The 20144-nt window shown below is 37.6% G+C and overlaps 1 protein-coding gene across 3 annotated transcripts in view; it reads right to left on the bottom strand.

The window, feature by feature from the left end:
* Positions 1 to 20144, bottom strand: part of mats (MOB kinase activator-like 1) — a 56087-nt gene that overhangs the window by 22484 nt on the left and 13459 nt on the right. Inside the window, exons 1-2 of one of the 3 annotated variants that reach the window (XM_076183896.1) lie at positions 15804 to 15896; positions 8747 to 8923 (exon numbers count right to left, since the gene is read on the bottom strand). The exons of 1 other annotated variant lie outside the window; for it this stretch is intronic. In XM_076183896.1, coding sequence (XP_076040011.1) covers positions 8747 to 8835 — 89 coding nt within the window. In that variant the 5' untranslated portion in view covers positions 8836 to 8923; positions 15804 to 15896. Of the gene's footprint in view, positions 1 to 8746; positions 8924 to 15803; positions 15897 to 20144 lie in introns of those variants that run through there. One more of the 3 variants, XM_076183897.1, reaches the window with a different exon arrangement.

The raw sequence follows: 20144 nt of genomic DNA, 5'->3' as shown, positions 1-20144 counted from the left end.
GCAATACTGCAATGTCAGCAGCTTTAGGGTTTCCAGTCTTTCAGGGTGAGACATGTGATAGTCCTTGCACGGTTTTGGTTGCCCTCCTCTGAACCTGCACCAGAGCGTCTCTGTCTCTTCAGTTTTGGGCTCCACACCACTGAAGCACACTCCAGGTGTGGCCACACCATACTCTTATAGAGGAGGCAGAAGGTTTCCTTGTCCAGGGAAGCAAGGGTATGTCTTATTGCTCCTAGGACCTTGTTTGCCTTATTGACCTGAGCATGCACATGACTGGAGAAAGACAACTTGTAGTCAATAATTACTCCAAGATCTTTCTTCTCATCAACTTAACCCAGTGTATGCTGTGTGCCATCTGGCATCATCATAGTGTATCTTCATGTGAGGTTGTTGTTGCCAAGGTGCATCCCCTTGCATTTCTTTGGGTGGAACAGCATCTGCATCCTAAATGCCCAGTACTGCAGCTGATCAAGGTCACCCTGCAGATCCCCATTCTGCATATCCAATTCCTGTATGACTTCGAAGATCTTAGTGTCATCTGCAAACATCAAGATCAGTTTGTCGAGGAATTGTGGGATATCACATACATGGAGAACATGAGGGGGCCCAGAACTGATCCTTGCAGGACACCACTGCTCACCTCAGCCCATTCTGTGTACTCCCCTCCCATCATCACTTGTTGCCTCCTACCTGTGAGGAAGCTCCTCATCCAACTCAACACACTGTCCCTAATCCCAAGGTATTGGATCTAGGAAAGCAGTCACTCATTTGGTATGGTATTAAATGCTTTAGCATAGTCCAAGGGGTTGCACTATACACAGGTAATATTTTTGAAAATATTAAAATTCATGCATTTTTGGTGACCAGAAATACAGTATCTATATTTTCGTTCTTATCAGATATTTCAATTATTTTTTCTGGCCATTTTGGAGTATCTTTATACGAATGAAAATAAAGACAATTTGCTATAAAATATGTCCACAATGAAGCCCAGCACTACAACATTCAACTACGGTAGGCCTAATAGTAATGAGCTGGGGATATCATACACAAGGTATATGAAAAAATCAGCTTTTATGCCATACAAAATCGCAGTATACATGACGTCGGCTTGTACACGAGTATATACTGTATAACAATCACTTAAATGCAATTAGGTAATTCTATCTACCTCTCACACATCCAAGCTAAAAACATAAATGGATTAGAAAAAGGGTGTAGATTAATATATGCAGAAAAAGTGGGCGTGTAGCTTTCATTTATAATACTGTACACTTTGGTAAAGATATTTTCCAATGCAGAGTACTTATCTTAATCGTATTTATCTATACATTTGTTTATTAATTCATTTACATAGTTATTTACTTGTTTGCTTGTTTTACGGAAAGTTCAATCATGCAACTAGAAACTGCGTATCTAAATTCCTAGGTGCGCAAGAACAAGCCCAGGTTTTGCTCCGCATACTTAAGTTGTTCTTGAGGCTATTTAAGACGAACTCAGCACCCAATGGGCGATCTCGCATGCGGCATACGTCGTCGTTTTCCTGCACGTGTTGGCCTTCCCTTCTACCCGCATTACTGAGATTCCCACGTCGTCGCCATTGCCACTTCTAGCGGACAACGTTGTCCACAGTCCACCGCCTCCCCCTCCAACAACCACCTACCTTACTCTATCCCAGTTCCAAACAATTCCCAAACTACCTTCTCTTTACATATATCCGGGGGAGACAGAGTTCTCGACCCGGTTATGATAAGAATAATCATTAAGTGCTGCCAGCAAGTAAGAATTTTCTTAAGACATAATAAACAATCTTTACACGCCAATATAGTGACTCGAACGCTACTTGGTGAATGTTTAGGTGGGTACAGTCCCACGTGATCGCGCAGTCACGCAGTCTACGCGTTCAAAGTTAATATTCCGAAGCTATTAATAATACAGCCTGAATAAAATATATTAAATATATCACCGGCACGCAGTTGACATTTGGAAAGGTGAGGTGTGAGTTGAAAGAGCCAGATTACGAAAACGACGGACTTTTAATGATGAACTATTTCACAAACACGTGGAATCTTCATTTGTACTACGCCTGGTAGTAATGAGGTCATGTTTCCTCCTGTATATACCTTGCTTTGCGAATATAAGTTTTTTTTAACTATTCAACTATGGAAATGGGGATAAATACACGAACAATAAACAAATATAAATAAGGATATTGCGTCAACGGATTGATATTATTGCAGTCATTCTACAAGGCGGGATTAAAATAAACTTTAACAGTGGACACGAAATCTCGTGATTCTGGAATGCACTCGTAGCAGAGATACTTTCGTGTCGACCGTTTGGGAGAGTAGAGACGCCATTTCCGCTAAAATAAAATTGAAGCATCAATATTCGAATTGAAAATTCCACTGAGACGACGTACCGAACACTGCAAAATTCCGTTACTTTTCGCTGTCATGTTGAAATTATGAAATATATGAATATAATCAACATAATTCAGAATACCAACAGAAACCAATCTCGAGTCGATTTCTTTGACGAGCCTAACCAGCTTCCCCCGACTAATCCGTTCTGGTAACACCATACGATTTTATTCAGATATGTGGTACTCTTTCAATGGAAGATTACTACAAGTATGGATTCACTTAATTGTGTACACCGAATACTGTCAAAGCCGACAATACTGGTTGTGATAGGCCGCTATCACCGGAGAATGCCTCCTTATCAGGAGCATATTGTCACTCGTAGCCCACCACGACTGACTTGTGTTTCATGCCTTACTTTTGACCAAAAGCAAAATTAGCACAAAATTAGTTAAAAGTAAAGAAGCTCTATCTTCACGTTAAAATATTAGTTCTCTTTCCGATGTGAATACAGAAATGGGTGGCAGATAAAGACGACATTAAAGGAGTGATAGGTCGATGTAAATGACATAAATTGCTGTAATTTTTACAACTAAATACCTACGCGATGTAGCAATAGAAAATTATTTATTCATTTTGTAAATTATAATACATCAACGTATTTTGTGATTTTCTTGGTGGAAATCAATAACAAAAAAGTTGCTAAAAACCGATTTACTAACGAACGAAATCGCGGTGGTTAAATGATATGCCATGTTTGTTTTGATGAATGCCGAGGTCAAAGAAATGGATGATAAATTCGTCTATTCTATTCTAACCAAGCCTACCTAACCTAACCTATATTTAGTAATTTGGTACCTCAAATTCTAAAGATTATCCGGGTCGTCGTCATCGTCACAGATGCTGACGGCCCCTTTATTATTGTACCTCGGGCAATTAACAGACGACGGCAGGACCCCGTGTTCTCTCATAACGTCCAAGGGTTTAAGGAAACCCTATTGTCTTTGTAACAGCGCTTATTAAAGTCACCTGGAGTTGGAGAACACCCAATCCACAACGTGAAAGCCATCGTCTAACTGACAGTGACTGGACTGGACAGACGAGATGTCTGAACCGTATCCTAACAGCTTCGTTCGTTAGTAGATTTGCTTGATTTGGTTATTTATTTCCACCAAGAAAATCACATATTACGTTCATGTATTATGATTTACAGAATATTTAATTTTCATATGCTATTTCGCGTAGGTGTGCACAACTAAAATAATACCTAAATTGCATTACCTTAAAAATGAGTGGCATGTCCTAATACAAAATAAATTAATGTAAAGAAAAGCATTCATGAGGGTGTTCTGGGGTGACAATTCTTCATCTGATCCAATCAATACATACGAAGAATAAATATTACAAGACAATTGGAATAAAAAAAAATATGCATGGTATCGAAACAACTCAGCTATGCTGGCCAGTGGAAATTAGTGAAGGAAAAATCTATTCTTTTTAGCGACTCGAGTTTTATGAGTGATCACTGAAGAGAATCGTACTCGAGTCACTCAATTCACCGAGTCAGTAGCCTGCGTGGCTGCGAGCAGAAGGGGACCGGATAGTTGTGCCAGATAAGGAGTGAGAGCTTTGATTATACGAGTTACTCCGAACCGTGACATTAAACACGAGAGATTAGGTTCGGCCATCCTATACCGCATCCCATCCCCGCCGATAATAATAAACATTTCAACCGCTACTGACGTTACTATTAATTTGCAGTATTCATTTATGGGGGCTCAAATTAGAATGATAGGAGCTATCCCATGATATAGGTAATAATTGGATTTGTGAGGCTAGCAAATAACTTTATATTTACCGATTTTTCCTAATAATCCCTCTCCAATCTGTGAGTGCCGAGTGGTGGGTTGGGCCTTGTCTGTGGCCCATCGAATTGGCCAGAGTGAGCCGGACCCCACGGAATTTGCCCAGCGCGGCCCGAGTCAGTCGAAATCTACTACAAGTCACTCCGAGTCTCCGACTCATTCGTGGTGCTCACTACCCGATTCCGTAACTCGAGTCTCGTGGCTGGAATCCGCAGCCTGTCATGAGCTGCTGATCAATGAACAGCCAACAGTCATGTGGTACGAGTTGTAGGTGGTGTATTCATACCACTTTACATACGAGTTCCAAGTAGTATGTGATATGACCATTATACATAATTTACCACTCCGAATAACCAACACATGTACTCGTACAATGCAAGGATGTAAACAAACACCAAGTGAACGAGTTAATGGGAACGATGACTCGATTCAGTGAAAGGAGTCGTTCGATGTGAACGAATGCCTTACATCACTACTAAAAACTCCTTGGTCTAAGACTACGAGTGAGAAGGTGAGCAAAGAGACTAGCCGGTAACAGAACCAAGAATTCGCCTAACCTGTATTCTACATAGTGGAATGTAACTATCAAATAGGCTACCTATTAAATAATGCAATAAAACAAAATTATAGTTAACCAACATATGTTCTAATTATTGCTTGTACCTGAGCCGAACCAATTTTTATTTACGAGTCCAACATGTGATCTAAGACCATGGTGAATCACAACGGAGACAAATGAATATTATAGTGGTAGGATGACAAGAGGAAACATTTCCTTTAATGAAAGAATGAAGAATGAATGTAAGACAATAACTCAATAATGGGGAACTAGGAAAGAAAAAATAAGAAATACAAAGTATTAATGTTAGATGTATGTCCACGAAGGTGCAAAACCAATGAAAGTAAAACTGAAATCGCAAAAACTTGGTGAAAGAATTAATGAACAAGACATGGAAACTCATGTATTCATGTTCATGAATGTTTGGTCTAGGATGGATGAAAAAATAAATAAAAAATAAGTAAATAAAAATAGTGACGAAAAAAGTGAGTAACGAACTGAAGAGGACAGTTTTATTTGAGTGATACACTACAAGATCAGATGCTTCCTACAAATAAATACAAACTATATAAGTAGCTTGTGAGTGGGAAGAAAAGAATGAAAAATATTTAAATTTGCCAACACCAATATAGACATACCGCCTTGCAACTGGAATGAATAATTGAAAACGGTGTGAACATATTTCTAATGTGTGACTCTAATTTTGGAGAGGTAATATGGGAAGATAATGGAAGTGAGGAATCCTAAGGCATACTGATGAATATAGCAAAGACCCAATGGGTGAAGGAACCAACAAGATTAAGAGGCGAGGATACACCTACAAGACTGGATTTGATTTTAACCATGGAACTTAAGGTGACTGAAATACTGAATTACCAGTGTCCAACAGGAGTAGCCATGTGGTCCTTGAATTTATGCTGAAATTGGTGAAGACAGAAATAAAAGAGGAGAGACAAGGAAGACACGACCATGCAAATTATAATTTTGCTGAACTGAAAAAAAAAATTCAAAGTAGACTGCAGGTAGTTCAATAAAACTAAAGAAATAAAGAAGAAATGGGATACCTTCAAGAAAATTTATAACATAAGATGTGAAAGTATGGGTAGAAAACAAATACAAAAAAAAATGGCGAATGTTAAGCTAAAGTAATGAGAAGGAATATCCAAGTTCAAAGGTGATGAGATAGTATATGATGAAGCAAGAATGTAACATGAAATGATGAAAACTTGCAGTCAGTATTTAATAAGGAAGAGGAGCTTGAGGATAAAAAGGAGTGAAAACAGTGACAATGTCAGGAACAACAAAGAGTGGAAGAATGTCATGAACAACAAAGAGTGGAAGAACATGAAGTATTCAAATTACTCAAGAAACAAATCTCATCAACACTGGCCTCCATCTGGAGATTCCCTAAGGTCTGTCTGGCACCCAGTCCAAGTCCCAAGATTTCTCTTTATCAACTCCATCTGTCTTTACTCGACTTTTTCACATAAGAACTCACAACTGGCAACTGCTCCCTTCCTCCTCCTACCAGCAAATACTGTAAAAATAATAGCTCAATCTTTCCTTCCCAAAATCAATGTTTTTTTTTTTTCATGGGACTGGGTTTCCAGTCAGTAAGATTTTGTGGCAATATTCATTATCATATTTGTTAAGTGATACAGATAAAAATAATGATAACAGCTGTTTAGGGTTTCTATGATTAGAAACCCATTGCCCAAAAGCCAGCAACAGTCTCTGTCACTCCCATTCCTTTGTGAAAAAATATTGACTTGAATGTATTGTATTAGTGTCACTGTCTGTATTACTGGCTACTTAAAGGAGGAGGACACTCACTGACACCTCTCCTTATATATGAAAAAGTTATGATAATATAATGGAAATTGATAGAAAGACATCAAAGACCCAATGTTGTTGAGTTCTGGGCAAAGGTAGTAGGAGAATATTCTTTCTGACATATGTATCACAGGACCACCACTTGCAGGTAGACATCATAGTCCCACAAATACAGATGAGGATTTTTATTAACTCATTTAGTCCTAACAGCTTAGGTGGCTTTATTTAGCTGTGAGGAATCCCATGGCCTAATAGGGTCTATGACACAAATTAGTACATGATGATTACGAGATGTGTCAGAAAAGTTCCAGGACTGGTGTCACAAAAGATTTATTTCAAACTCAAACTATAAACTATGAGTTTTCCCCCTTCAAAGTAATCCCCCCCGAGTATATAACTGTGATCTCATCTCTCTGCAGCCATTGAACTTTTTTCCACATGCTTTTACATACATATCTTCTGTTTCAGGTCATCAAGCAATAAGAAAAGAGCAACAAACAAACTTGAAGCTCCTGGTCCGGTTGGGGAAAACTCCATCAGAAGCACTGAGATTCCTGCAGCAAGTGTATAGAGATGAGACACTGTCACACTCACATGTCTTTGTGTGAGGCAAAAGGTTTAAAGAGGGACACAAGGGCATGGAAGAGGAACCCAGGAGCAGAAGGCCCTCAGCAAGCAAGACTGAAGCCAACATTGAGTGCATCAGGCAGATGGTGCATTGCTATCATCAGCTGACTATTCTACTGATAATAATGAGCTGGGCATGAATCAGGACATCTGGAAGATTATCACTGAAGATTTGGACATGCAGAAAGTCTGCAGAGAGATGGTGCCAAAACTGCTGAATGATGACCCGAAGGAACAACGCATGCAAATGCGTCAGGACATCCTCGAGTGTCTTGAAACTGAACCAGATTTGCTAGGGAGAGTTATCAATAGTGATGAGTCATGGATCTTTGAGTACGACCAAGAGACCAAACACCACAGCCTTCAGTGGAAGAGTCCAATGTAGTCAAGACTAAAGAAAGCAAGACAAACTCCAAAGTCAAAGTTATGTTGATCACATTCTTTGATGCATGGAGCATTGTCCACTGCGAGTTCTTACCACAGGGCCTGACAATCAACTAGCATGTCTACAAAAAGATACTGCAGCATTTGGCTCATTCAGTGCATGAGAAGAGGCAAGAGGTGTGGCAGGACAAATTGTGGCTGCTTCACCATGACAACACGCCAGCTCACAATGCCCTGAGAATCCAACAGTTCCTGGCCAAGAAGAATGTTGCCATGCTGGAACAACCTCCCTACTTCATATGATTATTCTCCTTCTCCCAAGCTCAATTGGGTCATCAAGAGGACCTGTTTTGAAGACATGGAGGACATAAAAAAGGCCATGACGACGGAGCTGTGGAGGATCCCAGAAGAATACTTCCAGGAGTGCATGCAAGTGTGGCAGAGAAGGATGGGAAAGTGTGTAGACTCCAGGGGGATTAATTCAAAGGGGAAAACTTGTAATTTGTAGTTTGGATTTGAAATAAATCTTTTGTGACACCAGTCCTGAAACTTTTCTGACACACCTTGTAAAAACATTAGGAATGTTCCTAGCCATTTACATGCATCCAGTCTGTTCTTCATGGTTAACTCTGAATTTCAATTCACTTCATGAATTGAGATTTCATCTGAAAAACAATTTATTCAATTTGTTCATATATGGGGATCACACTATATATACAGAAGGTTGGTATGGATTTCTTTGTATCTTACTATATTCATTTATACTTTTTCCCTTTTAAGTGGGCCACAAAATGGTAAAATCTGGAAACAGTTGACCAACAACTAACCCCTTCCACACAGGTACATGAAATAGATTTGGTTCTCAGCAATGCCAGAAAATTTACTTTGGCTGATGGAGTGGCCCTCGCACTAATGATATCTATGACAATATACATTACTGATAACCATATGAACTCTTCAACCCACTGTTGGAGAAAAGACACTGTAGCATAGTTATCAGTATATTACCATGGTCAGAATATGGTGTTTTTTTTCTCCAGCAGTGGGTTTTATAGTTCACTTCATGGTACATTACAACATTTACTTTGTCCGAATCATTACCATATATTACTTACATGTCAGGATCTCCAAATTCTATGTTTATGTGAAGCCCCCGCACACCACCAGGTCTGCCCCCAGACCCAAGACACCACAGGAAGAGCATAGTAATCACTGTTCTTCTTCAGTTCACTTACAACTGTTTTTCTAAGAGATACTTGCACGTCTATATTTAACAAAAATATCTACCACAACTGTAACAGTGAATTCAGTACTTTTTAGGTACAATAGGCATAAAATTAGAACACATGCATAAAAAAAAAACTCATACTAGTGATACTGACTTTGCTGGTTCAGATATTCTATTCTCTTTTTATATACATGCCGATGAAGTGATCAACAAACTTAACCCAAAGTAATGGTCATAAAATACAAATAAAGTATCTAATCAATCAGTTGCCATCATTCTCTTTTGTAAGATACCAACACCACTAACAAAACTGGCCAGGATCACCAGCTCAGCCCATTAGTTACTCAAGTGAAGATTCTGTGAAGCCATCTGGAGTGTATGTGTAGGATATTACAATATAAAATTGTCTTCTATGTATTTACCTAGTTGTATTTTACGGGACAAGAGCTATGCTCATAGTGACCCGTTTTTGTATCTCTCCGCATCCAGTTTATTCTTAAAATCGTGTATAGTTTTGGCATTCACTGTTTCTCCATTTAATTTGTTCCAGACATCAATCACTCTATGTGGGAAGCTATTCTTTTTCAGATCACTTCTGTAAATGTCCTTCTTTAGTTTCTTTTCGTGTCCTCGTTTCTCTTCTGTCCCACTTTAATAAGTCGTCTCTATCGAGAATTTCCACCCTTTCACAATTCTGTAAATGGTCAACAAATCACCTCTTTCTCTTCTCTGTTCCAGTGTTGACAGATGTAATTTCTCCAATCTTTGTTCGTATGTCAGATTTGCCAATGTAGGTGTCATTTTTGTCGCTGCTCTTTGGATTCTTTCTAATTTTCTTATGTTCTTGTTCTTTGTGCTAGGTGCCCACAGTGTTGCAGCATGCTCTATTTTAGGTCTTATCAGTGTAACCACTATTTTTTTTAACCATCTCCTTATCTATATAGTCGAAGGCCACTTTCATTGATCTCAGTAAGTTAAAAGTCTCTCCAAATAATTTATTGACATGTTTATCAGGTGTCAAGTCACTTGATATAATTACTCCCAGGTCCCTTTCTGAATCAACTTTTTTTACTTCTTTGTTTCCAATTCTATATTGATCCGATACTCTACTTTTGCTTTTTCCAAATTCCATTATGATTTCTTAATGTTGAAGTTCATCTCACACCTCTGACTCCATTCCCATATTTTGTCTAGGTCTTCTTGTAGCGATCTGCAATCTTCTTCAGTTCTTACTCTCTTAGAGTAATTTGGCATTGTCAGCAAAGAAGTTCATGTAACAATTTACTCCCTCATCCATATCATTTATATATATGGTAAACATTAAAGGAGCCAATACAGAGCCTTGCAGGAGACCACTTTTTACATCTTTCCCATCTTCTCTAAGTACCACTCATTTTTCTCCCAATTAAGAAATCCTTCATCCATTCCAGCAGCTTACCTTGTATTCCTCCTATTATTTCAATTTTTCTTATTAATTTTTTATGTGGTACTTTGTCGAATGCCTTCTGCAAATCCAAGAAGGCGCAATCTGCCCAGCCATCTCTTTCTTGTATTATCTCAATTAATCTCGAGTAAAAGCAAATTAGGTTTGTGGTACACGATCTTCCAATTCTAAAGCCAAATTGTTTAGGATTTACTATTTTATTTTCTTCCAAGTGTTTGGTCCATTTGTTTCTAATTACTTTTTCGCATATTTTTGCTACTGTGCTTGTAAGGGATACCGGTCTGTAGTTTGTAGGATCTTCTCTATTTCCTCCTTTATATATTGGTACTATGTTTGCATCTTTCCAATCTTGTGGTACCTTTCCTTCTTTGAGTGAGAAGTCTATTATCTTGTATAATTTGTCTGTCAGTTTGTCTACACTCTTTCAGTATCCAATTTGCAATTCCATCTGCTCCATACAATTTCCTGACATCTAGGTTTTTTATTTGGTCTCTTATTTCTTTTTGTGTTACCTTTATTTCTTTCATTTTGGGTGATCTTTCTTGTTGTCCATCTTCCCAAAATTGTGAGCTCTCAATTGTAAAAATAGACCTGAAATGTCTGATCATAACTTCTGCCATTTCTGTGTCATCTATATATTCTTTATTCTCATATTCATTCCTAAATTTTATATATGTTTGCCATTTGGATGTTTTTTTGGTCCTTTTTCCATTTTTTCAGGCTTCGTCTCTAGCCTCACTACACCTTTTGTAATACCAACACTTTATATAAATCTCTTTTTGTTTCTTTTTTGGTACATATTTGTCAATTCCTTCCTTGTACCGGTACTTTTCTTTGAATATGTTCCATTTGTCTTCCATCTGTTTCCTCTTTACAGAATTTATCCCAGTTTGTGTTCTGGAAATTTTTTCTTAGTTTTACAAAATCCGTTTTGTTTATATTAATCTTCCTTCTCTATGTTCATCATTCCTTCTTACTTTGTTTTGTTCTTTTAATTCAAACTCTATTAGTATACAGTCACTTTTTCCAATTGGTGCCTTATACTCCATTTTGTTCACAATATCTGGTTCAGAAGCTAATATTAAGTCTTGTTTCAATGGTTTCTCATTGTTTCTATATCTAGTATTTTCCTTAACCCATTATATTAAGAATGTTGCTCCAAAGTTCTTCTCCCCCTTTTATTATCATTTCTTCCCAGATTATATCCTTTGCATTAAAAACGCCCATGATTACTGTGTTTCCACCCTCTTTTAGTAACTCATTTAGCACATTCATTGTGTCTTCCAGTAATTTAGAATGTTCGCTATCCGACCAAGCCTGTGTTTTTGGTGATACATACATTGCTACAAATTTTCTGCTTTTCATCTTTTTGTTTACAACTTTGATAATTAATTCTACATTGCCTTGGCCTTCAATCTTTGTCACATTTAGACCTTTTTTGGTCAATATCATGACACCTCCTCCTCCCTGCTTGTCTGTTCTATTTTTCACCCAGTGGTTGTATACACCTTGTCCCACTATGCTTGTTGATAGAGGTCCTTTCAGTTTTGTCTCTACAAGTCCCATGATGTCAGGTTTTTCTATTTCTAGTCATTTAGTTCATTGATTCCAGTGATCATGCCATCGATATTTGTGTATGCCACTTCTAGTTTCATATTTTATTTTTTGGTTTTAAATTTCCATTTTTTTTTTTTTATGTACCATTTTTTAAGTCTCAAGTCACTCTCCAAAAAAAACTTGTTTTTTTCCTTCTCTGTTCTTTTCTCATTTCTATCATTGGCTTCAATTCTGAGAGCTTTGTCTTTCTTTTTTTCCTCATCACTCATTTCCTTTTGTATCCACGTTTGAATTTCTTACTGTTTGCCAATATAACTGCTTTTGATAATACTTCCTCGGCTATCATTTGAGTTCTTAGTTTTATTTTCAGAGGTCTATGTTGTTTTTCTTTTGAATATTTGCGTATCCTGTTGATTTCATCTATATCTTCATCAAAATTTTGCCCTTTATCCTACATTTCTTTCAAAATTTCCTTAGCTATTTCCTTCTCCTTTTCTCTCTGGTATCTATACATATCATGTTTTTCCTGGATACCATGGACCACAATGCACTTACCTTTGTCAATTGTATCTCTCACCCAATTTTCCTTCTCTTTAATTACTTTCATAACTGTTTCTTTTGCATTTTCCTCCATCTGCTTTAGTAATATTTCCCTAAAAGACATTTTTTTTATTTTCCTGTTCTTGTTTCCATTGTTTTTTATTTCAATGTCTATTTCTTTGACTCCTCCACCCTTCTGGTCACTACTTGTAATTGCTCTTTGACCTCCTTTTTCAGTTCTTCATTTTAATTTTTGTCCTCATTTTTCATTCTTTCATTTTCTCTTTTGAGGATTTTAATTTCACTCTTTAGGTCACTTAATTCTTTAATCGTTTACTCATTACTCTTATGCAAAGTAATCAATTCCCTAAGTACAGCTCAGTAATCCAATTTTAAATCTATGATTTCTCCCATTAAGTCAATTACTTCACGATTTCTTAATGCATTACTATATCTAATTTCTCTATCTATATCTAAGCTTTTACCTATTTCACCTGGGTTTCTTTGAAACCCTGAAAAACTGTTATTTTCCCATCTTTGGTTTTTCCTTGGAGTATCTATCTAACAATGTCTTTAGGGGATGACACCTCTTGGACTTTCCACTATACTTATATCCAGTCCTCTTTCCGTTGGTTCGTTTATTATTCTTTCTTCTTTTTCTTTCTCCATTTTGCCAAAACCTTTTTTCAAGAACTGGACTGCTTTTACCAGTCACCCAAGAACCACAGCCTACCCATCCCATACAATAACAACTGGTTTCCTTTGTGTTCGTGCATAGTTTTAGTGTCCTCTGCCATGCCAATTCTGTCTGAAACTTAGGAAAGTTCAACCTGATTATTTCCAATTTCCAATGGTGAAGTGATACACATTCAGTAGGAACCATATCTAAAATTCTTAATTTTTTTATTATCATTAATTTATTATTGTTATTAATATTATTATTATTATTATTATTATCTTTTTTTTTTTACATTACTCTCATGATGCTAAACTGCAAGAATGAGTCATGTAATCACAAGGGTAAACAACCAATACTCTACAATCCATTTCCAAAATGTATTTACCGAATTGTAATACAACTTAGGAAAGGTGCTCCTCATAGTCCTTTGTCTCCAATTATATTATATTATCTAGTTTTGAATCCACTTATAGCTTCAGCTTGAACTATATCACCTGAACTATTCCATGAGTTTACGTATCTATGGGATTTTTTTTTTTCCACCTTTTAGACGTGTAATCTTTTTCAATTTGTTCCTGTGAGCTCATGACTTTACTCCTTTTCATGACCTCAACATGACTTATTTTTTTCTTTCTTTCAATAATATTTATCTTTCAGTGCTTTTAATCTTTCTTCACTGATTTCTGTATTTTCCCCCATCTTGTTAATATCTTTAACTTTGTGTGGAAACCATAACACTGCTGCATATCATAATCTAGTTTTTTTTTTTTTTTTTTATCTTGTCCATGTAGGGACAAAACATTACACCTGACAAACCACATCAATAATAACAGGATACACAGAAACCAAAATCCTCCCACAGAAAAGCACATAAAAATAACAGGCGCACAATTCTGTAAGATCCCCCAATCCTACTTATTCCTCCATTACATAACAACAAACTGGGAGGGGCCAGGGAGAGTGGGAATGAGACAGATAAAGAATAAGGCAGAGACTGCCAGAAAAAAGAAAAAGAAAGAAAGAGAGAGAGAGAGAGAGAGAGAGAGAGAGAGAGAGAGAGAGAGAGAGAGAGAGAGAGAGAGAGAGAGAGAGAGAGAGAGAGAGAGAGAGAGAGAGAGAGAGAGAGAGAGTGGAGAGAGAGAGAGTGGAGAGAGAGGGTGGAGAGGGGGGTAGGGAGAGAGGGGGTAGGGGGGTAGGGAGAGAGGGGGTAGGGGGGTAGGGAGAGAGGGGGTAGGGGGGTAGGGAGAGAGGGGGTAGGGAGAGAGGGAGGTAGGGAGAGAGGGGGGTAGGGAGAGAAGGGGAGAGAGGGGGGTGGCAAGAGAGGGGAGAGAGGGGGGTAGGGAGAGAGGGGGGTAGAGAGAGAGAGAGAGAGAAAACCTACTCACACATTTAACCAAACACATTCAAATAGATTGAAGAGAGAAATAATTAAATAAGGTATCTGACAACTGATGGCAATAAGGAGAGCTGACAACTGGTAGCTGTTCCCCTCTTATTCCCCTATCACCCAATAATATAGCTGCCACAAAGAGACAGGATCTATGATTGTGGTTCCATTCCTGTAGTTTTCAATTAAGCAAATAAAACTAGGTAAATACTTTAAACACAACATAAACAACATTCCAACATTACTTCCTGGATAAATCTATGGTACGGCCCAAGGACCAGTGTTTACTACATGGGGCTGTGGGTCTTTCAATATGAGAAACTTGGGGCAACAATTACTGGTACTTCTCATGCATAATGCATGGTTAGTGGGCTCAGTCAAATTCATGCTGCACATCAATTATGTTAAATTGCAAGAGTAATGCTGATATCCAGTAAAACCTTGTACCTATCACCTATCTCCTTAAAGATACTGGCAAGAATGTATCTTTGTACCTAAGTATACTGTTAACCCAAAACTCCACAGTTGCTGGCAATAGTCCTAAGACCTATCCCATTCTGTTTCTATGTCATCAGCTTATACTAGAAGAAGGGGAGTTTTAACTAGTTGTCATCTCTCATGTGCAAAGGTGGAGGAAATAGTCAAACTTGACAGAGATATTTTAGGCATAGTCCAGAAACCAAGTGCTCAAGGCTGCCTCTCCAGATGGAAGCAAGGGCTTTGGCAGATTTTGAAGACAAGCAGCAGGGGAATAATTCTCTGAAGTCCATTTTGCAGAACTACCATTCGCATGTACCCACTGCTGATCTCTTTTGCATTTAAGCATTCATAACATATACATATTAATGGGTTTCAAGTCAGTGAAATATGAAGCAACAATTATTACTATTATTATGGGAGGGGATAATGAATGGGTTTTAATGAGTGTAAGATGTGTGGGTTGTGTGTACACTTTGACTTGTCCAACCCCCTTTTCTGGGGGTGAGGCCCTTTGGTATATTTGTACGTATTATCATTATCACTACTATTATCATAATTATTGTTATCATTATTACTATTATTTTTATTATCATTATTACTCTTCAACATGTTATTTACCACTACTGGTGCAGTAATATGCTTCCCAAGCAATTTACTTATCTTAGAATTACACATTTCTTTTAAATACGCAGATGCTTATTGAAAAATCTCTGAAGATCTTATTCTGATATTCTGTTTGCAATGGTCATTACAATTATAATGCATGTGTTCTAATTTCTAACAATTACATGATACTTATTTTTCATTACTCTCATTCTCACAATCTCTGCAATTTTTTAAAACTGAGAACTTCATACCCTTTCACATATATCACTTCTAAATATTTTACAATGTTTACAATTCTCTGGAGCACAGTCATATAATGTCACAAGAACTGTTCACACTAAGAGAGAAGTCCACACTAGCAGTAGTACTGCCCATGTGGTACACTGTTCCCCCTCCTCCCTGCATACCCACACTATGCACACTCCAAACTGGCACATCACAAACTCTCATTCCTCCCATTCCACTCAGCACAAATTTAGAAGAAATCCAACCTCAACATTCTTTGCCATCCATTGTTACTAAGTACAATGCACATGCAATCTTTTTTTCATTATTCAATATATATAAAAAAATAGATACCTGCACCCTACTCTATTCCCTGCATAATTTATACCTTGCTTATTCTATTCTATTTACACCTTATTACACAAATGAACAAATACATTTAAGTTTGTTTTAAATTATATAATGAAATTTATTACTGAAACTATTTAGAATACAAGCAGTCTTTTCTTCTATTTCTTACCACAATAGTATTAGAACAAGAAAAAAAATATTTTGAATTTTCATTTCAATCTTCACATTCCTCTTTTATCAATCTATCAAAATCATAAAAAGACCTAAGTACATATTTACCCTACTGTAATATCAAGGATAGAAGTTATGTTCATGGGGTATAAAGGTTGGGTCCAAGTCCTATTACCTGAATATTTTTCAGGTACAAGTACAAATACAGTCATTCTTCTATGTGTCTAAGTACATGCCACTGTCATTAAGTACAAATACTTTATGTGATAAAAAAAATCCAGTCACAGATTTGTAAAGCATGGAAGTTAAATTTTCATATATACACACTAATGAGCTGTTAAAAAGTGGGATTCAATATAGAAAAGTAAATGGATAGACAAGAACATATACATACATATACCAACAGCTTTTTCCCCCTTACATAGGAGGTACCCAAAGTCAAAGGCATAAATCCACTCCCACCCATTTCATCCCCACATACTCCACTCTCATTCACCACCCTTCCTCCCTCTTTTCTTGGCTCTTCCTGGATGACAGGTCATCCCTGCATCTCACCCACTGCCCTGGGTCAAAAACAATGCTGCACTGCTTCTAATCAAAAGAACATATACATTATGAATAACTTGAATAAGTAATATTCCCTATGGTGCAAAAGCAAAAGAGTATCCATATATTTCATATATCAGTAATAAAACTCAGTTTGAAGCAGAATAATGGATAAGTATCTGGTCATTAAAACTTGTCCCTTGTTCTAGATCAATATCATACCCAGTAGTTTTATAACTAAAAATAACAGATAACAGATAAGTGCATTTACCCAATAGTATCATCACAAAGTTTGCTAGAATCTATATACAGTATAAAACTTTTGATTAAATACAATATACTTGAATGTACTAAGTATTTTTCTAGTACATTGGCTCAAGTCCAAGTACAAGAACCATTGAATTTTTACCCATCTGGGTTACTGAATGCAGGTTATTATGAGGTAAAAATATGCTCAGTAGCATGCAACCAATACTTTAGGATCTATATGGGGTACCCCTACGGACCAGAGCCACATATCATTTTGTCAGAGTTAGAGGAAGTATCTACTCATAGAGAAATTATGATACTTTATTGTACTACGACTGTCTCTCCATTTGGCTGACCCCTCCCCAACTCTTAATACTGTCCTATACCACTTCTCTGAATACATATTTCCGTTTTCACCAAACCGTGTGATTCCTGTACCACTTTTCTAAATATACATTCCCATTTTCACCAAACCCTATGGTAGGAAAAAAAGAATACTGCCACCAAGTGTTCCCACTTGGGTTGTTAAAGGCAACTAAAACGGGATAGGATGGGACTAGGCATCCTATTCTCTGTAGCCCTAAAGGATACATTCCTAAAATAGTCCAGGCATAAGAGGATCTGGGAGTTTTCCAACCAAAATCCTTTTTGGGTCTTTTAACCCTTTAATATGATGACACCTATGTAGGCATCTTGAGGCACGAGTAAGTATATGAAGATGCCTGCATCGGTGTATTGATTATATCTATTCTGTAGTTGTATATGAGTGACCCTCATATCCTGTGAACTGGCTTGATCACATTTTCTATGGTTATTAATATTCAGAGTGAAAGAGATTGAGTAATACATCTGTAACTTTATATTTTATAATATGAGTATTGTGATGCATCATTGAATCATTGTACATCAGGCATCTGATGCTGCCCATGAGAATTTGACTCATATTGAAGAGGTTAATGAGCATAGGTGTGGTGCAGATGAGAGTAAAAGGGAAGAGATGGACAGTGTATATGCAAGAAGAAAGATGTGTTGGCAATGAGTGAAACTAAGTTGATAGGGAGGGGTGAGATGGAGTTTGGGAGTGTAGTTGGGAAAGTATCAGGAGTGAAGAGAGGAAGAGGGAGTGAGGGGTTGGCTATAATAGTAAGTGAAAAGACAGGTAAGTGTGTGGTGGAGTGAAAGGTTTCTTTAAGGTTAATGTGGATGAAGGTGAATTGGGGAGATGCGAGTCTTTAAGTGCATATAGGCCTGGTAGTGAGAAGAGTGTAGAGGAAAAGGAGGCATTTTGAACAGATTTAAATGAGTGCATAGAGGGTTTAGGGAGAAATGTCAATGTAGTGGTACAGGGAGATCTTAATCCTAGAATAGGGGATGAAGAAATAGACAGAATGGTTGGAAAGTGTAGAGTGCCAAGAAAACACTGTACTGGAGAGTTGATGGTGATGTGTTTAGTGAATTGATGTATGCTGACACAGTGTTTAGAAAGAAAGTCAAGCATAAGTACACATAGGAGAGGGTGGTGGATAAAAGGGTGATTGATAGTGCTTTCATGGACTATATAGTGGTATCCAAAAGAATAGGAAGAGTTTTGGATGTACATGTTCTTAGGGAAGAGAATGGGGGAATATCAGATAATTTTTTGGTGGCAGGTAAGTTGAGAGTGGAGGATAGATGGATAAAGAGGAAAAGAACAGAAGGTAGGGAGGTGCTAAAAGTAAACTGCTTAAATGAGAAGGAAAAGGGGTTGTTGAGAGAATAGGAAGAGTTTTGGATGTACATGTTCTTAGGGAAGAGAATGGGGGAATATCAGATAATTTTTTGGTGTAAGGTAAGTTGAGAGTGGTGGATAGATGGATAAAGAGGAAAAGAACAGAAGGTAGGGAGGTGCTAAGAGTAAACTACTTAAATGAGAAGGAAAAGGGGTTGTTGAGAGAAGAGTGGGAGGAGGTGAAAGACAGAGTAGAGGTAGGAGTAGAGAAATGGGGGTGTTTCAAAGAGGGAGTAACAAGTTGTGCAAAGATGGTGTGTGGAACAAGGAGGATGGGAAGGAATAGAAGAAAAGGTAGTGATTGGTAGGATGATGAAGCAAAGAGGGTTGCAGAAGAGAAGCAGTGAACATTCACAGACTGGTTACAAAATAGGACGCGATACATATGAGAGATACAAAGAAAAAAGAAATAAAACATAAGATAAATAGGCAGAAAGGAGAGCAGATGTAAAATGGGGAAGAGTATGACAGTAAATTTTAAAAATATTAAAAAGATGTTATGGAAGGAAATTAAGAGGAAGGGGATGCAAACCAAGTTGAGAAGAAATGATAAATGGGAGAGATGATAACAGAAGTGACAGTAAAAGGAAGATGGGCAGAGTATTTTAGGGAGTTGCTAAATGTGGAGGATAAGGAGGGAACAGTGGTTGCAGCAGGAGGTACTAAGAAACTCACAGTAGTGGATGAGGAAAATGGGGAGAAATACGAAAAGATGAGGTGAAAGCAGTTATTGAAATGATGAAAGTAGGTAAGGCACCTGGGTTAGATAGGTGTCATGTGAAATGTCTGAAAAGGGGAGGAACAGTGATGGTGGACTACCTGGCAAGTTTGTTCAATGTTTGTCTAAAGGAGGGTATAGTGCCAGAGGACTGAAGGAGTGCCTATATAGTTCCACTTTACAAGGGAAAAGGGGACAAATGTGAGTGTAGTAGCACCAAAAGGTGCAGTCCAAAGGAGCTGGTACCTGGTCTCTGGAGCAGGTCTATTCTGTCATTCCTTTAACTATCAACTCCTTTCGTTCTTACACATTCAAACATTTTTCCACATAAGAAGGTACTGCTTTGGTACATGTCCTTCACCTAATCATTTCAGCCAGTGACACATAAATAAACCCAGTCCCCTACATTTGTCACATGGACAAATCAAATCACTCGCACATCTTGTACAAAGTTTATAGATGGGGATGACAGGTGGTAATGGACATGAAACTGCCTACTGTAGGCCTTATGGGCTATTGCAGTCTCCTTCATTTTTATGTTCTTATCTCAGTACAATATAATTT

The sequence above is a fragment of the Oratosquilla oratoria genome, chromosome 4 (assembly GCF_046742065.1).
Source record: "Oratosquilla oratoria isolate Oo_2021 chromosome 4, ASM4674206v1, whole genome shotgun sequence".
NCBI classification, from domain to species: domain Eukaryota; kingdom Metazoa; phylum Arthropoda; class Malacostraca; order Stomatopoda; family Squillidae; genus Oratosquilla; species Oratosquilla oratoria.
The sequence above is the reverse complement of the archived record's forward strand: the minus strand, read 5'-3'. Positions and strand labels throughout refer to the sequence as shown.